This window comes from Pelecanus crispus, chromosome 1 (genome assembly GCF_030463565.1).
Source record: "Pelecanus crispus isolate bPelCri1 chromosome 1, bPelCri1.pri, whole genome shotgun sequence".
NCBI lineage: Eukaryota > Metazoa > Chordata > Aves > Pelecaniformes > Pelecanidae > Pelecanus > Pelecanus crispus.
The window spans coordinates 35,507,141-35,531,943 of record NC_134643.1 but is presented as its reverse complement, the minus strand read 5'-3'; the positions used below and the strand labels follow the sequence as shown (position 1 = coordinate 35,531,943).

General features: G+C 37.2%; 1 protein-coding gene across 1 annotated transcript in view; it reads right to left on the bottom strand.

Annotated features, from left to right (window-relative positions):
• ARID2 (AT-rich interaction domain 2) overlaps window positions 1-24,803 on the bottom strand; it is a 114,046-nt gene that overhangs the window by 11,676 nt on the left and 77,567 nt on the right. Inside the window, exons 7-16 of the mRNA XM_075717246.1 lie at window positions 23,488-23,554; window positions 23,153-23,403; window positions 21,937-22,033; window positions 21,648-21,857; window positions 21,060-21,227; window positions 19,703-19,778; window positions 16,506-16,640; window positions 15,835-16,034; window positions 12,597-15,457; window positions 2,634-2,779 (exon numbers count right to left, since the gene is read on the bottom strand). Of these exons, the coding sequence (XP_075573361.1) occupies window positions 2,634-2,779; window positions 12,597-15,457; window positions 15,835-16,034; window positions 16,506-16,640; window positions 19,703-19,778; window positions 21,060-21,227; window positions 21,648-21,857; window positions 21,937-22,033; window positions 23,153-23,403; window positions 23,488-23,554 (4,211 nt within the window). The remainder of the gene's footprint in view (window positions 1-2,633; window positions 2,780-12,596; window positions 15,458-15,834; window positions 16,035-16,505; window positions 16,641-19,702; window positions 19,779-21,059; window positions 21,228-21,647; window positions 21,858-21,936; window positions 22,034-23,152; window positions 23,404-23,487; window positions 23,555-24,803) is intronic.

Here is a 24,803-nt window from a genome sequence, read left to right as displayed (position 1 = left end):
TTCAGCTCTAAAAACCAAAACAGCAGAACACACACCCATGCCACTGGAACGTTGCTGACTGAGAGCAGCCAAGTTAGCAAGAAGGAAAAGAACATACTATTTTATTTATCCATATTTATTCTAATTCTCAGTAAAATGTTTTTGAAGGCCTCCACTGCCTTCTGTAATACATCCTGGTAGGGAAACTTAATGCCAATATGTTGTGAGAATTAAACTAAAGAACATGCATAGAGAAACAGGCGCAAATGAGTATATCAAATTTGCCTCCTGTCATATCTTTCCAGTTAATTGTGAACACCACGAAAGAAACACTGTTCTATCATTCTACTACAATGAACCCATCTGCTTAATACCTAGGGGGAAAAAAAAAAACTGCTAAGCAATCATGAATGAAACCAAGTAGCGGATGTCAAGTTCACACAGACTAGTGACCCACCCAAAAGAATCTTCTTATTTCCTGCTTAAACAACTCAATAAAAACAGCTAAGATTGAGAACTATAAATAAAGCAGTTATAATAACAGGTGGCAATTCCAGATTTTTCTTTATGTCTGTTAGAAGCAGAAAGCTTACAGGAGATTTGATACTCCTGTTTTTAATCAGGCTGTTGAAGGAATATGAATAAAAATATACATTTGAGGAAGATGCTAACTTAACACTTTGCTTCTCTCTTCACAGAGAATGCTGAGTGTAACGTTTATCTAAACTGCTTTTAGGCTGGAGCTGAAATAAATATTTTAAAACTGAGAGACAGCATAAGAACAAGAGCTGTGTGTCACATGGACTATAATCTATCAATGTAAAAATCTCTGAAGGCTTTTGAAAATAATGAAACTTAACCATGAACAAAAACCAGTATAGAAAGTAACAACAGGAGAAACTAAAGCAACAGAAGTAATACACTACCTTTTAAATAAAATGTACAGATCATGTTGCAAAATATGGGCCTTGTAGCCCCTAACTTCAGTCTCAGGAAAACTTATTGGAACAGTATTTTAAGACAAGACTTACAAAAAGACTGATAATGTAAGGTAATCATAATTGTATTGTTCCTCCTCCTGCCCCAAAATCTGTCTGCACATATTCACATCCTAGTTCACATGTGACATAGCTTGTTCCATGGTTAGATGTCACCTCAACTCTGCGCAACTCATCCTACGTAACTTCAGACACAGAAGAAAGTTGGTGACTAACGCTTCAAAACTGTAGTTCAGCAAACTCTTCAAGATGGTATAAATTGGCAGTGCTTCTGCTAAGAAACTGCCCCAGCTTTTCATTTCCGTCTCAGTACAACCCATTCTTCTACCAACACAGGTGTTTATGCATCTATTCTGCAGCCAGTAGAGTACGTCTCTACAGTTATATTTATTAGTAGTAAAGGAGTAAAGTAAAAAGTAAGTAAAGCCTTACATGCATTTCTTACACAGAGAAGTGTCACCTACCAAAGAAACAAAAATCACTTTTAAGGTGAAAACAGGGCAGTGATTTAAAAAGTGCCAGATCTCTACAGTACCAGTCAGAGTCCTATCTAAAATCTGTGTGTCTTGCATTGACTTAATGATCTTTGAATTATGTTTGTAAGGAATGAAAGAAACAGAAATTACAGCTTCAGGGTCTACAGATTAACTGTCCTATTATTCCTCTAATTCTGTTCAAATGCCTCATTTTCACCATCAGTTCCAAAGAGCTGAACCTCTCCATCATTTCATCCCAACTTTCTGAATGTCTACACATCAGCTTTCTGCCAAATCAGCTCATTTTTATGCTCCCTTTGTCTTGTCCTACAAGGCTGTCTCACCCTTCTTCATGCCCATCCTGTACCTTATGCAATTTCTCTCACTGTTTTCGAAGTGGCTATTTGACAACTACCTTTGTTTCACCAATCTGTACCCTTCACTGAAAACTAAGCATATTCACAAACCTATGTTATTTTAAGAATCAGTGTCAAAATATACATACTGGTAACAAGGGCAGTATCATGCTTTTATAAGCCTACATCCAAAAGTCTGCTAGCTCACTCCTCTCTCTTTTAAGTACAACAACAACAAATCAAAAAAAGTCTAATCATTGTTGCATAGTCTTAAGGCTGAGTTCCTTTTTATTTCCTTTCGTGACAATGGAGTCCTGTGGCACACAAATGGTATCATAATTACTAAAATTAGTCATAATCTAAATAAGACTTAGACCAAGACACAGAAGTGCAACACCCTGCTCTTGCAAAACTGGAAACACAAGAAAGATTAAAAGCTGGAAACTTAAGAAAATGTCAAGACATGATTTGTAACTGGAGTACAATAACTATTTTTGTATTTGCAATACAGAGAACAGAGCTAGGTTGTTTTTTTTTTTTTTTAACTACATGACAATATTTTATTTATTACTGAAGAATCAATATATTAAAAGAAAAACACATAATACTCATTTGATGCTCTGAAGTACAATTGAGAGCAGTTAAAATCTTGCACTTCCCCATCTCAGCTTCAGCTTCCTCAACACTTCACTTTTTCTTTTCCCCACTGATGAAGTATAAGGTAACTTAAGGAAACAGAATGGATAGAACTTGTAGAATCACCTTCTATATACAAGCATCTGTTACATATTAGTAAAAGGTAGTTAAATAAAGGAGCCATTTACTTTTTACAAGATTGCCACAGACACATGAAGTTCTGTCCAGGTTTTTTCATTTGCTCTGCATGCTGACTTGCAGTGTATGAAGGCGGCTGCAAATTGATCTGCTGGCCCTGTACTTGCACTGTTGGTATCGACGTTGCAGGTGTGCTCTGTAGAAAAAGTTAAAACACAGTTTTAAACAGGGCTTATTTCAAGACCTGACATACAGTTTACTGTTTGTTCCAAGATCTTTTGTTTTACACTTTAATCAACCACAAGTTTTCAGATTTTAACACTTTGAACTCTGAATAAGCATTAATAGACACAATAACATGAGGGACACACCACTTTCACACTGTAGTATTTATGCAGAAGTTTCTCATATTCAAATTACTAAACTTTATGCACAAATTCAAATACAGAATTATGACTGCAAAGGAGTTTCTCAAGGGCACTAGGGGAGCAAAGGTTAGCATTATTTTGCAAAGGCTTTATTTGTTCAAGAAAAGAAAAAAACATGCAAACTGAAGGGGTTGCAATATCATCAGCACAGGGAATAGTTTGCTTTCCTATGTAAATGTAGGAGAAAATACTGCTAAAAGAAGTAAAATGAGCACTGATACATCTAAAACTGCTTTATGTTCTTTGATGAAATAGTTTTATATGCTGCATCTGTGGAATCCTTGAACTGCCGCATTAGTACACATCAGCCTGTGTTACAGAGTGTGTAAGAAAAGGTAAATTGAACAACGCTGAAGAAACACTATCAAAGACCAGCAGGCTTAAACTATGACATATCTTTTTCTCTATAAAACTTGGCAAATTATATAATTCTTTAAGCTCCTGTAAAACCAGCCAGCACATGTACCTTTATACAGAACACCACATACCCAGAATGCCTAAACAACTTGTGTACAGTGAAATACAAACATTTCAGAAAGGAAAAAGACGTTCCCTTTGCTCCCCTGCAATATTACAAGACATTTAACAGTGAATAAGAAGTATCTTAAAAGTGACCTAAAAAAGTTAAAAACAAAGGCAAAATACGTAGGTTTTTGAGGGTTTTTTTCCTGAATAATAGATACTGAACACTGGACTTCCCCATTTTGGAACATTGTTTATGTCAGAATACTGTTTCTCTTCTTTCTTTTTCCCTAGAAGGCTCTGGCCAGCAAGATTATAAAGATGATGACAATAAAAAAATTAAGCTTTTGAATATTATCTAGCAATGAAGACCTAACATCCTTTTCTTCCCTACTATTAGAAAAGGAACGTAACACTCTCTTTAAAGAGACCAAACAAAACTATTTTCAAAGTCTGTGTTTAAGAATATTATAAAAGAATAGCTTTAGACTTTAACTGTAAAGAAACAGTTAAGTGCAACTTCTGACATTTCATTCGCATATTGATCTTACATTTTCTTCCTGCTCCTCTCTGCTGGCATTGTGGACAACAGTCACACAAGGTAACGGGTTAATAACTATCACAGATTGTATGTCACTAACAACATGAGCAAAAGGACAGCAAAAAAGCCTCATCAAAACCAAAACGCTTCCCATGTCCGAGCATAAATCCTGGTAAAAACAGGACAAAACCCAGCGAAACTCCTGAGCACAGCTCAACTAATGTATGATGTCTGTGATCTGCGTATGTGAAAAGTTGTAAGAAAGGACTCTTGAGTCCATTAGTCATAACTACAAATTATTTTGAATTCTGCAATGATTTTAATTTAAAGACCTCTAAGCTATTTTACAGATTGGGTAATGAATCTTCACAATACATCTTTTAACAAAAGGTAAACACAAGTGAAGCCTTTTAAGATCAATGTCCCTTTAACAAGGCATTTTTAAAGTGAAGCTGAAAGTAAAATCGAGTGTCAACAGTACAGCTTGTTTTGCAATCTCCACTTGGCATCCCGATATCAATACATTATGATGGTCTTTATGTGACTTTTTATCCCTATAGAACTTCTGTCTCATTTACTGTGCTGGAGAGAGAGTGAGCTTACTGAATGAATTCAGTATTTCATTTAATTCTCATCATTCAATGTGTGGTTCATGTATTATTTACTCCATTCTAAGCAAACCCTGCAATTAATCCACAATTATGAATTTTCTCAAGGGTTTTTCTGGCAAGCTCTCCTAGTGGTATTCAAAGGTTTTAATACCATCTCATTAAAAAATTGTTTATTTTAAACAAGGAGATCTGAGATATACAACACAAAATGTTACATTGCTGAAAATGAAAGAGCACAAAAAGGGAAAAAACTTTCAGGACAAAAAGTTAAAATTCAGTTTCCCCTCCAATTTCTTTCTATCCTTTTTCTTCAGTGAGGAGAAAAAAAAAAGCTGAAAAATTGAAAAGAAATGTGTAAAATAATTGTTGTTTAGAATTCTCTTATTACTGCTGTACTGCAAAGTAGAGTAGTTTCACTCAAACTTGTAGCATTAGGTGGTTACAACTTCCATGTATTTTTAAGTCAAATTATTTCTTGCGTATCAACTGTGCTCATTATATTTTAAAATCAACAGATGAAGCAAAGTTACATTTGTTTTCCTAGGTTTTATTGTAGAAACACAAGTTCTATGTTCGAACATCTCAACGCTTTCCTCTCTTTGTTCAAGAGATCAGAAATACTGCTAATTTTTGTTTTCTTTTTCCTCCCTCCTCTATTTTCATGTATCGATTTAGTAACGCATGATACACAGGACATTGCTAAAATTAGACATAGTCTTTTGTTTTTCAGAAATTAAACTCCTTTTTTCCTGAAACATACCTAGAAATACTTGCTATGTGCTACCTAGTTTACAGTACTGACATGCAATGATTATGTAAACTCACTTATTTCTTTAACATATGGAACTAAGATAGACATTTCATTTTCCCTAATAAAGTCTTTCTGGGAGAAGTAACATTGAAAAAAATTTCCCCATGGCATAAAAATTTCACAACGTTTCCTCCTCCAGCAAAAACATTTAATTATTCCAGGTTCCTCAAGAAATCAAACATCCGGTACTCTACTACACTTGAAAGCATTTCATGGCATCTTTTTATATTCAGATTAGACTTCTCCATGATATAATTTGCAACTGCCACCACTTGGCCCTTTTACAAGTTAGATCTCACTGGATCTTGAGACTGAAAGGTACCTCAAGCAGCAGCACCTATCTCTTTTTTTGAAATACATAACCAAATCAGATAAACTCTTTCGTAAGTTCACTGAGTGCCAGTTTGAGGACTTACGAGTCCTTATGAAGGGTATAAATACAAAAATTTTTGAGAAACTAAACACTAACAGAAGCAGAGCAGCTAAATATATATTTGTATTATATATACACACATATAAAGAATGCATTTATATTTAGTGATTTCCTGTCTCAAAGGATCTAAGCTACTCTGCAAAGTCTCCCCTAAATGACAATTAATTCCACATAAACTGACCTGTCAGTAACCATGCTTGACATGTTTCTGGGTGCCCTAGAACATGACAAATTGTGTTAAAGGAGCAAAAAACTAACACACTGCACAAAGAAATGACTTCAGCATGATAGGTAACAAGATGCAGGGCAGTCTGAAGCAACTTTTTGAAAATAGGCACAGAAATACCATTCTCTGACAACTCGATTCTTTTCTTTAATCCAGTTGCTGGTGGCAACCCCCAAAATAGCAAGTTCTGAATTTGACTTCTGAATTCCTTTACATGCTTTATGGGAGCTTTTCTGTTTTCCCTGGTGTTGATTACTAGGGTCTTGGCAGCAAGATCTTCACTCAAGGCATGTCTCTCAGCTTGCAGTGCCAGGGCACAGATGCAAAATCTCAAGTCTTGATGATAAAAGTTAGGATTTCTGTAACTTCGATATCCTCTGTACAAAGCTAGCAGAGTTATGCAGGTTGCTGGCCATCAATAGTTTATCTCACAGAGATAAAACCTGACTGACCATATACTAAGGAAAGCAGAGAAACCACACACAGTCACTGTTCCATTACTTGCAGTTCAGGTAAAGAGCCCACAAATGAAGGACATCTCAAACACACCACCACCTGTGACTGGCATTAGCTCAGGCTCAGTGCTGTATAAATGCAGCTGTTCTGCTTTCCAGATCAATTTTGTTCTCTCATGGAGACTGCACCATGCTCAGCTCCACTGGATATGACTGGAATCAGACAGGCTCTCCCAACAGCATGTTTCTTCTACCAGAAGTGTAATTGGTATCAGAGCTGAAGGCAAGGTCCAACATGGAGACATGGCCAATGTTGAGCCATAGCTAGTAAGGCCAGCTGAACTGGAGCTGCCTGGTAAGTAAAGGCCATCAGGATCCCTGCAATGGACCTCCCATCACAGCAGGTTCTGGCTCAGGTGCAATTCCATCCCAGAAAGCAGCTTTTTTCATTATCCAGCTATTGCAGCTCCTGTACAATAGAGAGCTGTGACTATATGCATAAAGAATTCTTTGAGGTACAAAAAAAAAAAAAGGTACAAAAAAAACCTACTGAACTTTTTTTTTTCCAGTTATCTTAACTTTATCTTTAATTAATCTTAACTTTACCAGTTACCTTTAACTACAGTAATTTCTTACCTTCCAAGATAAAAATGACACTTTTGAATTGACCACATAAAAGATAGCAACAAAGTATTAGCTTCATCAAGTGCCTGCACAGCCTGTTAAAATGCAGATGAGGATGCTTTAAAGAACAGCCTTTATTATTTACCAGAATACGCTGCAACAGAGATAAATGTGATGGGTAGCCAAGGCTAACAATGCTGGCTATACTACTCTCAAAGTACATTCCTTGAACTACATCCCTGATGCTTACATTGAAGGCACCTGCTTGGTCACTCATCCAATTCATTTGGAAGGAAAATTCTTTGACAGCAGTCTTCAAAGAATTACAAATTCAAGCATATAAAGTAAAAAATATATGTAAAAAAAATCATTTAGTAAACTGTTGCAATATGAGACAGTGCTCAAACTCAAGCAAAATTTTAAGAGCTAGTCTTAAGTATAGACTCTAAAAATAGTATCTGTTACTACCCTACACATTGGTATTATAGATAAAATATAAAACAATAAAGACGGCCCTCTTCAGATTCTGCTTTCTTGGATATATTTCCATATTGATGTGGCTGATCTTGCCCCAACAGTATGGTTTGCACTGAACTCTTAAACTACATACATAAAAACCCTTAATACCTGTACAGACTACTTACAGAACAGATACTACAGCCTACTTTTAATAAGCAGAAGGAGATTTTATCTCTAGACTGGGTGACTTTAGATTGGGGGGGGGGGGGGGGGTGGGGTGCGGAAGAAGTCCAGCATAGTTATGAAAAGTAAGAGTAAAGCTAAGAGTTTTCTGCTAACTAGAATGGACTGTTTACAAAAGATACTAATTTACTTTTATGCACAAGAACTTCTCCATTTGGGCACATGAGCTCCCTGTGCAGTAGGAATAACAAATGCTATGGCTTGGGGACAGAAACAGCCTCTATCCATTTCATGAATGGTGCCATTCCCTTTATGTATCAATAGATAACTCTTATTTTAGCATGACACCTGCCCATTTTATTTAAAAAGCCGACTGTGCCATCAGCAGAATACCCTGCATCCCAGCATGACAGGGTCTTGTTGAAATATAAAGCCATATGCAGTTTAAAAGCATTAGGCTGCATTTTTTCTCCCACCATTAATATGTGCACACCCACAGTAAATACATTTAACTCAACGTTAAAATAGTTAATTATTAATAAAAATATTTTTTTAAGTATCATAGAATTTACAATTCAGTATTACTGAAAATTTTATGTTTAGCTTCTTCCTGATAATGAACATATATAAAAAAGTAGCTTATAACCTGAAAATGAATATAGCAGGATTTGAGTGTGAGGAAGGTGTCAGGTGGATAGGTAGGCACTAAAATAAATATTCTGTTCTTGTTGTTAGATTACTGAGGTTTAAGTCTCCTTGCAACAGTGTGCTTCACAAGTGACGAGCGATAAAAGCATAGAGATTCTGTATTTCAGTACTTCCAGCTGAGAAACTCATTTGCTCTGTGGCTAGGAATGAATTACACCTCCTGGAGCTACACACCTGCTTTCTGGTGCATGGTAATTCTCAGCTTCCCAATCAACAGAAAGCAGGAGCAAACTGTTAAGGCAATGCTCACACAGTTTTTACCACCTAAATTTCCACACAGGCATGTTTCAAGGGGGCAGCCTTAAGAGAAATGGGAGTGCATTGTTTATGAGGGGATGACAGTGATGAGCAGGGAAGTGATTACTTTAGAAGCCAGATAAGGCAATTTAAATCAGATTTGCTCATTTCTAGGAACTTGGCGTGATATCAAAACACACACCAACTGGGACAAACCAACACGGTTATGTTCAACAGATGTTTTGGAGGCATTTGAAGAGGAATAAGAAAAAGTGGAAAAGAAAATAAAATGTACAGGTAGGTAATTGCTCATTTCTTTTTCATCCACCGGTCCAGCACAATGCCTCACGAAAGCAATAATCCAGGAGCAGGGAACACAGAAATAAAAGAAAAGGAAGCCAAGAAAGTGAAGTAGTTCTCCCCCCCCCCCCCAAACTCCATTTCATGGGCTGACAAAACACAGATGGAGATATAATAATTGCAACACTGCATGTATCATGTTCCTCATATACCAATTTTTGTATAAAAATACAAAAAATAAAAGGTATACAATTAACATGGAACAATCTCAGATTATACACAGAAGATACCTGTACTTGTCTAACTGGATTTTGATAGCACATGGGCTGTCCCATAAACAGCAAGTATATAATTTTCATTATTTTAGGCGATTTAAATCAACATTTCCCCCCCCCAAGCATACAGTACCAGCCCATTTCAAACTACCATTCATATCATGAAACAAATCTTCCCTTAACTTTCACATTCCTTTAAGAAATACTTCACTCTTTTTCTTGCTTTCCTTAGTTTTCACTTTGCTGTTCCCTCCCCTTCCCTCTTTGTTTGTCCTTACTTATCTTCAGTTCAAGCATCTTCCCTTTCTCCTCTGTGCATTTCATGACAACTAATCCTGCTGTAGTTGCATAAGCAATACTCTCCTCCCTCTTCTGTCCTCTACATCTCCTTTTCCAGCCTTCCTGTTGGGTTGTAATTTTATTACCAATTTTCTTCCTCTATCCCTTTCTCACTTCTCTGAAATACAAGCTCTAGTTTAAAATAAAATTTTAAGATGACAAGCAAACAGGAAATCGCATAGTAACAGCTTCAGCAGCTATATCATTTTGCCATAGCTAATGTCCCTTTATTCCCTGTCCCTCAACATTTTTCTCCATTGGGTTGTATTTATAATAAATTTCACAGTATCTGCAAAAAGAACCCATGTTCTTGTATTTCTTCTGCAAGACACCCAGTATACATTAGATACTGCAGAGAGGATAAAACAATGCAGATGCTCAAGTGAAAACAGTGTTCCTTAGCTGCTGTCTTTCAAAAAGTCAGGGACAAGAAAGCTGCTTATCATACCAACAAGACTCTCAAAATGGGAGGGAGAAAATAGGAGATTACACAGGGCCTAACCTCAAAATAAGTTGTTATTAAAACTTAACTGAGTTCATGAGAATTTGGCTACATCTTAGTATTTCTGGATGTCTTAAAGATACTTCTAAAAGCAGACTCAATACTGGAAATACTTAACATCTGCTTTTCCAGCAAAGCAATGGCTATTGCAGCTGCTCAGCATCTTTGGGGGGGAAAAAAGAGCTGGCCAGAATGATTTTGGTACTGTGTATAGTCCAACACATTAATTTTAAAGGGGTGGTACAGATTCTTAAAAGGCTTAAGCCAAACTATGATGTTCATTATATCTGAACAGAGTACTATAAAGTGGGTTCTATTATAAGTCAGTACTTAGCATTATCATGATAGACATGATTCATAAATAGCCATATGTAATGGTTAAGGCAATTGGCTAACAGATTATTCACCAAGATCAAAACTAATAAACTCCTTTTCTCCCATATTCCTGTAATTTTGAAGAAAGACAGGAAAATAAGCCAACTTCCATAGAAGCTGACATTAAACCAAGTTATTTTGATCTGCAAATCTGTACTGAGTGGCATACCCAGCTGGCAGCATTTCTGTTTGTACAGGTAATGAAAAATGTAGGAACTATTAATGACAGTGATATTAGTGACAGTGTAAAAAAGAAACTATCAGCACAGAAAATCTTCTCTTTTTTTTTCTCTGTTGTCATGATAGAACAGCTAATCCAATACAAATTGTTAACTGTATTACTCCCTTCTTCTCAAAAATCTGGAAGTCTGATAGCTGTTTGAGACACAACTGAAAATTCTTGTCAGCCACATGTCCAGCAAATAAATAACCACAGATAATATTTATTCCATTACAGAGACATAGCCATACCATCTTCTATTTCAGCCAAATCCTTAGCAAAGCTATAATAAAAATTCAAACTGTGTAGCAGCTAAAGACACTCACTGTAGAAAGCAAGGCATAGCTTGCTTTTTTTCATCTACATTGCAGAAAATCTAGTTCATTCTCCCCATGCTGCCAAAAGACACCTTCATTTTGGTCAATTCATTTCTAGTAAGAACAAAGATAAATAATGTATCAGAAAAATATGGATATCTCTCTGATAAAACCTAAGTGCAAATTTACATGCAAGTTTAAAGACATTTTAAAAATGTAACTCTCTGCAGTGTGGCAGTGAAAAGAAAAAAGAAAAGAAAGAAAGAAAAAGAAAGAAAACTTGTTAACTGCTAGTCCTGATTTCTGACAACTAGATGAAGGGAAGTCAAAAGAGCTTTCAACAGAAACCTAACGACACAGAAAAAGAAGCAGCACTAGCCATCACTTGTTGAATTTTGAGTTCTGGCTCTGTTTAAGTCCGTAAGTCCATAGTCTAAGTCCTGCTACCTTGTCAAAAACAAACAAAACCCCAAACAAAAAAAAAAAGGAAGATAAGAAATAAAAGACCTGTCTTTCCTCAAGGTCAAAATGCACTAACATAGACTCAAGATTTCATTTCTCTTCTCCACAGTCTGTCAGAACTCTGTGACTGCCAGACCTACTACTCTATTCTTTTTGCTCCTATTCAGGTTAGGAACGTTTTTTGGAGAGGGATTTCCTGTCCATGTACAAAGCTAAAATAAATTCTAGAGACTGGAATAATCTTAAACGTGATTATCTGTACTTATTAATGCTCATACAACTGATAGTCATACCTCATTTCTAGTGAAGCCTTAGGGAGTAACCACTTCCAAACAGTTAAAAAACAGTTGATCAAGGGGGCAGGGGAGATGGGGGACGGGATGACACACACAACACGATGACCAAACCACAAACCCAAAAAAGCCCTCTGCAGAGTTTGTCAAACAGAAAAAAAACCCAAACAATGTGCATTGTATCGATAAAATAAACATTCCAAATATTTTGCAGTAAACAAATAAATATCTCAACAAATTTACAACACAATACTTTCTCCTGACCATAGTGAACACCTGAAGCAAGCCTTTCAACGCCACCTTTAAAGGCAAGAACTTCAAATCACTTCAGCAAGCCAGAAGCAGCGGCAGTGATTAAGTTGCAAAAAAGGCATATTCACCCCTCCGTAAGCAATAAGGACCAAGAATAAAATGCAGAACAATTCTGACATTTTTACAAGACCATACAAGAAATCATTGTTGTTTTCAGAACAGTTAATCCGTTAAGGAAGAAATCAAGTGAGCAGAAGTTCTTTCTTTACTGTGCATTATCAAGCTACAAACTATTTTAAATTCCACTACTGTTATTGACATTGAGGAAGTATGCAAACTATTAGAACTTTAGTCTATGAAAGAACCGAAACCATAATCTTCTGAATATCTTAAGTACTGTGCAAGAGATATTGACCGAGTTGACATTTTCACCCACATTATTTCACAGCATTAGTCATAATCACAGTTAGAATAAACATAAAAAGAACACTGCAACATACCTGTGTGACCATGCTTTGTATATACGTGGTTGGATGCTGCTGCTTTTGTTGAACAGCACTTTCTATTGCTACTTTCGCTACAGTGCTTGGATCCGCTCCAGCTGGCACAGCAACCATAGTTGCACTGCAACCAGCATTGTTGGGGTCACTGATTGTAACAATTCTAACTCCTACTTTATTTGGAATTCCTGGAACAGTTTCCCTGTCATTATCCTCTGCTGGCCTCTTTACAGTTTTGCATTCTGCTGTGCCATTAGTAGACCGAACTTCGGATGACAGGGTAGACTGGGACACTCTAGGTCCTGAGTGTGGAACTGCTATGATTTGATGCCCCTGTATAACAGAGGCTGTAGATTGTGGTGAGACAACTACACTTGGGCGTTGCTGAGGCACATCTGAATTCAAACTTGAAGCTAGAGGTCCATTAGGTAAATCAGTGTTGGTACCACTAAGTTGCTGGGTTAACAGTTTTGCAGCCTCCTGTGTACCGCTTACAACAGGTGAACTACTCAAAGTTAATACAGGCCCATTAGAAATTCTCTCCCCTTGATCACCTTTGGCAGTATCTTGCTGCGTGGCATCCAAATTCCCTTGTTGTTCCACTGAAGATATCTCACCATTTCCTACATGATTGGAAGTTTTGTGATTTGGAATGTTTTTGCTCAAATGAGAACCATCTCCTTTATCAAAATCACAGATTCCATTAACTAGGGGCTTCTTCAAATCACTTTTAATTTCCTGTGTGTCCATTTGTTCAAAGTTCTGCTTTCCAGGAGCTCCGTTCTCACCCATTTCTAATGATGGCCCATTACTGACTTGTGAGCACTGATTGGCCTCATTCTGAGTTTTCCCTGAGTTAGAAGGAGGTAGACTGGAGTCACTATACTTTCTCCCATTTAAAAGACTTCCCACCTGCATTTCATTTTCTTTTGCATCCCCATTGCTGGTGTTTGCAGCTCCTCTTCGGCAGGAAGGATTCTCCATAACTTCAATTTTACGTTCATGAATGTGTAAACCTGTTGCTTCCTTTGCTTCTTCCTCCTTTTGGCAAATTATTTTATCACCTTTGAATGGGGGAGCAGCAGTACACGGTGATTGTCCAGCTGAAGGTGCTTGAGTAGCTGGAAGTGTTTGCACCTGTAGCCCAACTCCTGTCTGTGCTCCACTCACTGCAATTCCTGCTGGAGCAATGATTTGAGTTGCATTTCCCTGACTCACAGTTGCAGTAGCAAAACTCGTATTTGGCACAACTGTTATCGTAACCTGGTTGCCAGTAGTCCCTTGGAAAATAGTTGCTGGGCTGTTTGAGATCAACTGGCCTGGCAATATCTGTAAATTAGAAATGGGTACTGTTTGTACTGCCCCTTGGGGCTGGATTGCACCCGGGACGAGCTGAACATTTTGCTGCCCAACTAGCAGCTGCTGAGCTGGAGACTGTCCTTGAACTCCAAAACCTGGTGCCTGGTTATTGGCCATCTGATAAACCACCTGAGGGCTAGGAGCTCTTGCATTGTTAGGTGGAGGAATCTGTGGAGCTGGGAGTATAAGCTTCCCCCCTGGAGTTGAGGGGCCTCTTTTCGGAAGAAGCAGTTGTTTTATCAGACTAGACTCACCAGAGTTAGGCTGGCCAACTCCTGTGTTAGCTTGTTGTGACTGAACTTGCATTTGTATCGGTTGTTGTACCTGTACCTGCTGCTGCGATGATGCTGGTGAATGTTGCTGCTGCTGCTGCCTCTTTACAGAAAGCATCTGGCTGACAGTAGGAGGGGGTCCTTGTGACTGAGGAGTGGTAGATGAAGATGACATAACTGTAGGGACTTGATTATTTGTAACCGGACCTGGGGATGGTGAAGAAGATGGAGTAATGCTTGGCTGTCCAGTCAACTGGACAGTCTGACCAGTGGGAAGAGAAGCTGGATTAGCAAGCACTATTTGATGAATGGCTGGTGCATACGTTTGACCTTGCTGAGCTGGCTGGCTTACAATCACTACACTTTGCTGGGATGGTGCTGGAGGCTGCTGCTGTGGCTGCATCGGCTGCTGTACCACGGCAGGTGGAACTTGCTGAGACGGCAGAGGCTTTGGTGCAATATTCTGAAACCCGACCCTAGATGTTGGTGGGTTTTGGACGCCTGCGATTGTAACCACCTGCCCAGCTGCTACTTGGAAATTTTGAACTGTGGTGGCAGAAACAATGTTAGATGCAGAGGTTGTGACGTACTGCTGTGGTGCTATGATGACTGTATCTTGTTGCTGGTTGCCAGCAGAGGACTGCTGAGATGGTGTCTGCCCAGGTTGTGATGATGTGCTGATTAGCTGTTGACCCTGTGAAACTGCTGAACTGCATGCTGGTATGTTTTGTACTCTGCCAAATATATGACCCTGAGGTACAGCTTGCTGAATTACCGTAACAGGAGTGCCTGAAGGTAGCTGTCCTGGTACCACTGCGTGCAGTGGAGACTGTTGTTGAATTACAGGTTGGTGGTGAAGCAACGTCTGAGAACTAACGACAGTAACAGACGGCTGTGGTCCTGTAGTGCTGTGATTTTGATTAGAAGCTTGTGGTGCTCCTCCTACAGCAATAGTAACCGGAACTGCAGACTGGGGAACAGAGCTCTGTATTACTGTGGCCTTCACTACTTCACAGGGTATTGGACCTTTACTCTGTATAACAGTCACTGGAGCATTTTGTTGCTGCTGTGTATGAACAGAAGGATTTTGTGGAATTCTAGAAACAGTCTGTGCCACAGTATGAACACCTTGAATTGGAAAAGACATCTGTGTTGCTGTCAAAGTTGAAGACTGGTTAATAGGGGTCCTCTGATAGTGATTTCCTACGCTTGGTAGCCCATGCGGGATTCCTGTTGAAATAAACACAGTAGAAGTTTGGAAGCAAAAATTATTTCAAAACACATTAACATAACAATTTTTTAAAAATCCAAGGCTTGAATTTGTAACTCTGTATGAAGCAGTTTCTCTTCTCAGCTATACTGCATCTGGATTAACAATGCAGCAACAAAGGCCTGTCTGCTGACTGACAAGTTTATGGGTTACGCATCAAATACTACAATGGCATGCAAGTACATACTGCAATACTATTCCTAACATTATTGAATAAAATCAATCAAAACATGTGGCTCCGACTTCCAACACTTTCAAACTATTTTCAAAAACTTTTGTCTTTTATTGTGATTTCAGAATCAATGCAAAACACTTGATATTTAATTGATTTAAAAACCTGCTGGCGAAGGAGACGAAGACACATCAGGAATTGAATCAACCCGGACAACTGGGGTAGACGAAGTTGGTTGCTGCTGATAGTACATCTGAATGGGAAGTGGTATAGCTCTCCTTTTCACTCCTACCACATGTATATGTGCTTGACCATTGTTACTTGGATCTTCTACTCTCTTCACTGTATGATTTGGAAAGACAGTTCTGCCAAACACAGCATAAATCTATGTTAATAAACACAGTAACTCAATCCTCTTACAATGTTTTTGTTTCAAGCAACTGCTTTTGTGCGCAGAGGGCCTGCATGAATGCCTGCATCTTTGCAATACAGCAGGATTCTCCAGTGGCATCTGAGTATTCATCATTGAGGACTAACAGCTCCACCAGACAGATGGCCAAGATCTCATACAAGCTACATGAAAACTACAATACCTCCAAAAACTACTTTGGAAAGAATTAAAAGGTCTCTAAGCAGAGAATGAACCCTATCAAAGATCCTGAGATAGAATGAAATAAAATTAAACACACTCTAAACATTTGTTTCAACTAAAATTCCAAAATTGGATGCATTTCAAACTCAACTTGGTACATCTTTTCTCAAAGAAATCTAAAGCTACAGGTTAGTACTGAGCACATACAATTGCTTTATTATTATTCCATGAATTTTTGTCTTACCGCAGACATTTATAAAATCCAGTTGATGTCAGGATTCCACCTCGAGCTAATTTACTACAGGTAGAGAGGTATTCAGAGTACATTTCTGCTCGAGAGACTGAGCAATCAAGATTCACCTCAAAATGTGCATTCAACCTGAGGATGAAAAAATAAATTATGAAGCAAAGTATAGAGAGAGTACTTTTAAAAGGGTTGTTAAAACACTTCTGTCTGTATCACAGAGACTTTGAAGACCTGATAACAACATGGAAAATAGCATTTTAGTATATTGTCTTGCCAAATGCCCGTTCCATACTTCTCACTGCTTATGATTTAACACATGGGACCCCTAACACATGCAGTTAGTTTTACATGCCATATGCAAAATAGTCTCTGCATATGCCTTTACATTCTTTTTTCATTTTGTTTCTGAATAAAATTGTTTGGTGACACCTCCTCCCCACAGGTCTATTCTTACTTCTTAATGATTCTACTTTAGCAAGAGATGGACTGTATGCCAGCTAATTCTTCATCAGAAATTTATATCAAAAGTCATTTGTATCAAAACCAAGATTTTGTTAACCAATCTGCTAATGCAGTCTTACTTTAAAGTACAAGTAAAACCAGAGACAGAATAACAATCTCAACCCTGTCATTCTGATAGAGGTGGGAAGGCAGGAGAGAGGGGACTGGGATTCTAAGAGAGTACACACACAAACACATACACTCTCATTCCTGGAATCCCACACTACATAGATACCAATAAAATCCCTGAACAACCTGTTCTGCCTAACGTTCAATATCCAGGAAGAGAAAGTATTTGTATCTCCTACAGACTCTCCACAAGCACACAGACCACCCAACCCCCAACCAGGAAGCTGAGAGAGAAGGGAACATTTTCTATCAGTTCAATTTTGTTTTGTTCAGATCCATTATTCCAACCCAGAGACATGGGAATGGTTCATCCCCAGCAGCAAATGAAAGTAAATAACACCTTTCACACAATGCTGAACTACCAGTACCAGAACATTGCCTCAGACATAATAAAAATGTTTTGGTTTTTTTTTTTAAATTGTCAGCATTTACTGTATGGTGCTAACACTTTGGAAAACTACACTGCATTCCCCTTTGTAGAGTCTTACACTCCCAATATAACTAGATGCTTCAAAAGAAAAAAAGCAAATTATTACATTCTTTAAATTGTGTTCTCTCATAACCAGTAAAGAGTGGTAGTAAGTATAATGCCATTTCTCCTGCTGTTGAGCTACAATTTTATTATTACAAAAATTGAGATCACACTGTATAACAGAAAGTCTAAGTATTAATTAAATTTGGCATATCAGACAAATAACTGTCCAGCTGGGTATGTCATATTAGGCTGACACACCATCACTGGTACCAGTGAACTGAAGATATTCAGGAGTTATAATGGTGAAAAGGGATGTGTGATTAGCACTTCACTCTCACATGCACTGACCTTACAAGGACTCCTACTCGGGCTAAGCTGGCTAATAATATATGCAGGAAGATCAGTTTAAATACCTTGTCCTTCTGCTGCTTCCAAGAGATAGTAACTTTTCTAAATTCTACTGTTATGATTTATTCATTTTCCCATTTCTCTCAATAGGAAACAATGACTAAAACATACCATGAAAATTTACATGAATGTAAGACACTCCATGTTAGCATTGATGAAAATGCTTGGAAGAGGCTACTCCTCTGCTCTCAACTTGCATAATCTTTTTTTTTTTTTTTTTTTTTTTTTTTGGCAGCATAGTTAATGTTGAAGGAGAATTTTCAGGACTAGATGTTAATTTTTATTTTTCACTAGCTAGACCTACCTAAGACTAACCAGAAGAAAATCAAGTACAAAATAATAATATTCAACACTGACAACACACACAGAATCAGAAACAAAGCACACATTCCAAATCTTCCTGATAAAATGCTCTACGGTTTGCTTCATTATTTTCTGTCATTTGATGTATTGCACAGTTGCAGCATGGTACCTACCCATACTTATTTTAACAGTCAAAACTTCTATTTTACGTTTTATACAGACCGCAAAATTCACCTTGCCTACAACTTTACTACTGAAAGCTAGATGTCTGGTGCTCTCTATAGTCAATGGAAAGAAGGTGGCACCAGAAGGTAATACATAATCTCATCAGAAACTAGGCAGGTGAAGGCAATTCATTTTACCATTGGGGGAATCTCCCACTCCATTAATTAAGAAGGCAGCCCAGAAAACTAGCTTTGGCTAGACACCAACTTGCAGACTGCTAAATTGAGCTGCGGTGACTCCAACTCCAGGTATCCCTGTTTAAATGTCTGAATGTGAAATTTCTCAGTCTTTCAGCAGTGCACATTAATAATACTTTGCAGTGTGCAAACAGAAGCATGGGAACATCATCAGCTGATCAACAAGAATCTGCAACATCTCCCCCATACGATCAAAGTTTTGCTGGAAGTATAAGTAAAACTAAATGATGAGCTAAAGCACTAAGCTTTGATAAATTCTACCTGCTTTACCTTGAAGGCCCTTGTCTGATCAGTAAGACAACTGATGAACATATGAGTTGCGGGGCAGCAGAGGTGGAAAAGTCCCATCAGGAACCAACTAATACAAATATTTAGAATGTGAGTAGATTCACTTAAGTCATATAATTCAGAAAGATCACCTTCAGTCCACATGAGAACCACAGGTGGAATAGTTTTTCTCTAGATATCCAAAACCAACAATATTACTTGAAAGCAAGAGAATTTCCATGGCAAAGCCTTTGATCTTCCTTAACTTGCCTGAGGTTCACAATGATCATATTAAAGAGTTTTTCAGGGCCTGGCTTCATAATTTTATAATTACTTTTGCATTGGTGCAACACATTACCAGCTGAAAACACTCATGAAACAGATAATGCTGCTTGACAATTTAAAAAATAAATAAAATCAAGATCAGAGTTAAAAATCAAATTAAATTCTATTCTAAGAGAGAAAACAACTATTTTCAAGTACCAGCTGTTGAGAGTGAATATTCTGGTTGAGCTTTTTCTTTCATACTTCTTCAGAGGAATGACAGAATGGTTTTGCTTTATACTTTTCAGAAAAATGAGTCTAACAGTAAATAGAAACAACCTAGAAAATTCTGTGACACAGGAATACAGGCATTTTTCTTTGTTTTTCTTCTTCATTAAAGTATTTGAATAGAACTATACACTTACCACTGACATGCAAATTTCTCGCTGTCTATTTCTACTATTCCCGGTGGTGGAGCAACATGTGGTACTGTCCTAGAGGCTGTGGAGAATGAGGGGAAGGAAAAAAGAAAAACAACTTGCTGAAACAATTTTTGTTCTCCTGAATGAAGCACTTCAACTCCATGACTTTCACTGTTCTTCCCTGTGTTTGTAAGCAAGGATGTATCCAGCTAAGGCAAGTCACAAAGGTGTACTAAACAGACTACAGATCTGCACCACAATTTACCAAAGTGAAGCAGGGCATGCCAAGGCCAGAGCCACCACTCAAGTGCAATGACGATGTAAACACTTAGTGAACGACAGCTTCCAGATTCACAACCACGATTCATGATCTCAGTACTTCAGAGTACCAAATGTGATTTAAGAGTGGCACAATACTCCACCAAAACAGGCACAAATACACAGCAATTATTTTTCCAATTCCTAAGTGGAAGCAAATACAATGTAAAGAATTTTGTTGCTATGTCACATTAGTTCCTTCTATTCACTCTTGTTCATCCCCTTAGTCACACTCTTTTCCAGTCACTTTCACTGTGGTATCGGCACCCATTCTGGAAACAGTACACTTAGACACACAAGCCAGTGTCTGTTGTAATGGTTCTTTCTCCATTTTTTTGCCAGAATAGATAGCTATGTTCCATCTTGTGTGCATTTTTATTAGTAAAGACAGAACGAGGTACATATGCTATTCCCCCTGACCAGTAATAGTTAGCTGTGCCATCAACTTCCAAAGTGCCAGTATTTAATCCCAAAATAAAGCTGCAAAAATTAATCATACTTACAGTTTAATTTACAATTAACAAAACACTTTTCAAGCTTTAAACAATAGTTGGAGTTTGGTTCACATCACAATAAGCTGTTTAGCAGCTTCAACAGAGGCATGATTCTGCGTGTCTATCTCATCTCTGCAATTTTATCAAATACTGTATCTTACTGCCCAATAATACTCCATGTAAAACACAGTATAAAATGGACCTCTAATTCTCTGCAAATTGTGGGAACAATCTAGAATGGATACTTGTTCTTTCCACTGAAGAAGTTAAAATAAAGAGCGAACATAACTTTCAGTAAATTTTCAAATTAGCAACTGAAAAATACTGAGATTCTTTAAAGCTTGTTTCACAACAGTTTTGTCTAACACAGCTTTATATTTGCTTTGTGAACAAATGTCTGACAAAGATACCGTATGTTATGCATAATGCTATACTTATCTATATATATATATTTATGTAAATTTATCAGAAACCTACAGCAGATGAAAATCATACATGCCATATAGGAAATTTTGTAGAAGATTATGTTCTCTTGCAGTGGTACTAACCTGGGACACCTGTTGCATGGGCCTGTGAAGAACCATGATCCATTACTTGTGGTCTGACATCAGGTACTCCTTGCTGGCTAACGCACTGATGTTCAATGAGTTTTACAGCAGTAAGTGCATCAGGTCCGAACATCTGGATGTCCATAGAAACCAGACATACTAATGTATCTAAAGTATTAAATGTAAAACCGACAATGACATTAGGACAAGACAAATGAACGCTGCTGGGAAATACTGATTTGCTTTAAAATTGCCATGAGTTGAAAGAAAACAAGCCTCTGCATGCTTCTGTAGATTCCCCCTGCCCAATTCCTTCATGGCATTGAAAAAAAACCCCCAAAACCCAAACAAAACAAAACAAAACACACACCCCCCAAACCTACTTCAAAAATTTTAGCTTCCCTAGTTATTAGCATCATCAATTTCTTGAGGACACAGAGAGTAAATTTTAGTAAAACTTCCTATTCTAATATCCATCCCTAAGCTGCACACACACATAATCAAGCCACATTTTCAACCACTGAACATGACATATTCTTAAGTCTTTTTCTACATAAGTGAGAGTAATAGGTTTTGCTTCTCCCTTACCTATGCTCTTCTCTACTTTAGCAATCTTTGAGCAGGCCACTTCTCCCATTTCTGTGAGCATGTATAGCACCTCAAGTGCCGAGATTACAAGCAGCACATCTGGTAGTGTGAGATGACATATGATCTCTTTATAGGATTCTTGATCCACATATTCACAAATTAAGACACCATTATCTTCAGCCTTACAAAGATTTGCCAAGATTTCCATGCCTGAAGAATAAATACAAAATAGTTTTAAACAGCAATAATTACAATTCTAATACAACAAGAGAATAGCTAGAGATCTTACCTCTCATTTTTAAAAACCTATCCCTTGACATGAGGCATTTTGTAACAGTGTGAAACATTAGATGAGTAGTTTTGAAATCAACAGGATCCAAAAGAAGCTGATGAGAAAGAAGAAAGATAAATATGACTAACACAATCCACATAGGGCTAATGGCTCAAATCCTTAAATCTGCATATCAAAATATAAGATTCAAAAGTGTTTAAATGACATTTGTGTTCACAAAAACAGAACCCTGTGAGCATTAGCTATCATTCTGAGCCCCCTCCTCCTCTTCTGCTCTGAAGCAGCAGTCTATTTACACTTTCCAGTGCTCAACATAAGAAAAATATCTTTACACTGTTGACTGCTTGGGAATAAACAAATATATTTTAATATCCAGCAAAGAACAGAACTTGAGAAATGACAAACATTCCTTCCCAAATGTTATCACAATTGTTCATCCTGTTTCTATCTACTTCTGCTTCTCAATCAGAGCTCTCAGACATTATAATATGTAACATTCTCTCTTATTCAAGAGAAGCTGGATATGTGGTAGGTGAAAACACCACCTTTTTTTCAATATTCAGCAGTGGACCAATACTTCAAGTCTCATTCTCTGATACCTACCCATTTAACTTATCTATTATATTTTAAAATATAAGGAATATCTGAACATAGCTACCTGTAAAATCTGTATAATTTATCTGCACAATGATATGACATACTGAAATAGTGTATTTTATTACATTCAAACCTCTTTGAAAAGAAAAGGATGCCTCACATGATTCAGGCAGTATACTCAGTGGCACATGACTAGCTCGCTGGTGCCCACTACACATGGCATAAAACCCTCTACCGCTCCCCTCTCAAACATACTATTTTGAAATTAGGACTAAAGGTTGTAATTATAAAGTGAAGAAGCTAGTGTACAGTGTGCAGAATTTAACTAAATTCCTTTCTTCTCTCTAGGAAACTAAACTGAAAATTATACGCTATGAGTATCTTGTATCTACCTATACAATCAGTCTTCTCCATGTGATTCTATTTAAGCAAACAGACACATAGTCTGTATTTTTGTTTTGGCCCCGAATACTTGTTTTCGAATTGCTGTTTACAAATTCAGAGAATAATTTATTTCCTGCTTCATCCAATGATCAAGGAAAAAAGTAATTAATTAACACTAAAGTAATGCTTTTATCAAATTATATTTTAATTGTTCTGTTTTGAAGCACATTACCTCTGCTGCAATATTTCCCAGCGTGTCAAGCCCCAACTGCCGTAGAGAAATAAAATGACTATGAGCAGAGAGTAGCAGGAACCGAAGACAGGTACGATTAGCTGCCAAAAGTTTAACATTTCCCTCTTCAAAAGAAAGATTACGTAAAATCACTGCGATCTGAAGTACCCGCTGCCCTTCAATATCATTAATGCCCAATTTGCGAGGTGGATGAAATAAGGATTCCCAAATCAATTCTTCCGATGGAATATCTACAAAATAAATAAATACATTTCAGTCCTTCCTTTGCTATATTTACCAACATGTATGTATTAAGATTAGTCATGATGCCTCACCTTGAGATTTGCTTCTGTCAGAAATTAGATCACGAACTTCAATATCCTCAACAATATCCTTCCAAAACTGAAGAAAGAATTAAAAATACACTTAATTTCTAGGGGATGATATTTCTTTAAATATTAATTATTTTTATTTCTATTACTTTAAAGTATTGAAAAAATATGAAAAGGATTGTTCTTTAAAAATTTCCTAGTACCATGATTCATCTAATAGTAACAATATTTTGCACTCATGGGATGATATGCAAGGTGTTCAGTACTTTACATTGAGAAACTCTTCTTCTCAAGCACCAGAAGTACACATTCATGATCAATCAACACTACCACAGAAGTACTTTGCTGAAGCACATACTGAAACTACATGGACAGTTTTCCACAAAAAATTAGAAATACAGCAATTATAAGTGCAAAAAAAGTACAGTTCATCCTCCTTCACCTCCTACAAACAGTGAACTCCTAAAGCAGAAGACGGTGACTCCTCTCAGTTTCAGTAGATTTTGCTCCTGCTAGAAGTGCAAGAGTCAGATTTCTATCTGGAGAGGCTTTTTAAAGCTTCTGCTATGTTTTCCACATCATCGTAAATCAATGAAAAGAGAAGCAACAACCACCATCACCAAAAACCTTTATAAATATAAGCAAACCAGAATGCTTCAGCAGACTGGAATTCAAATTACTTTACAAATATATGGTCTGATCTGTAAATGGTTGTTATGTTGCTAGTCCTGTTGAAATTCAGGAATTAATCAGGGGACTAAGTTTTGCAAGCTAATAAAAATACACATTGTGATGTACATTAATATAAAAATATATAATGATACATACACTCTAATGTGTATATTATAATAAAAAATATGAACATTCCTCTGACTAATAAAAATTTATTCATTCCTTTGACTCACTAATGAAATACAGCTCCTCTTTTGGCTATGATCACAGAATAAAACCACAAATAAATCTGGATAAAAAGGGAAGGATGGGAAGTACAACCAGCTGAACAGCAGGAGAAATTTTGCTATGCAAATGTAATTACAAAATTACAGCATTCATACCAAGCCTGACACTATTATTTTCTTGAAAAATAGAATACTACAGATTTTCTAAATTGGAAGGAAAAGAATTTTATTTTCCACTGCAATGCTGCTAAATGACATCCAAGTGCTGTTTAGTAAAGAGGATTACTTGCACAGAAAGGATTATTACCTCGGTTTAGCAAAGACACGAACAGCCAGATAAAAGTCTAACTTCTTACTGGTTGTGACAAACAGATTTTTCTAATTAATACTGAGGCTATCATCAAGAGCCACAGAATACCA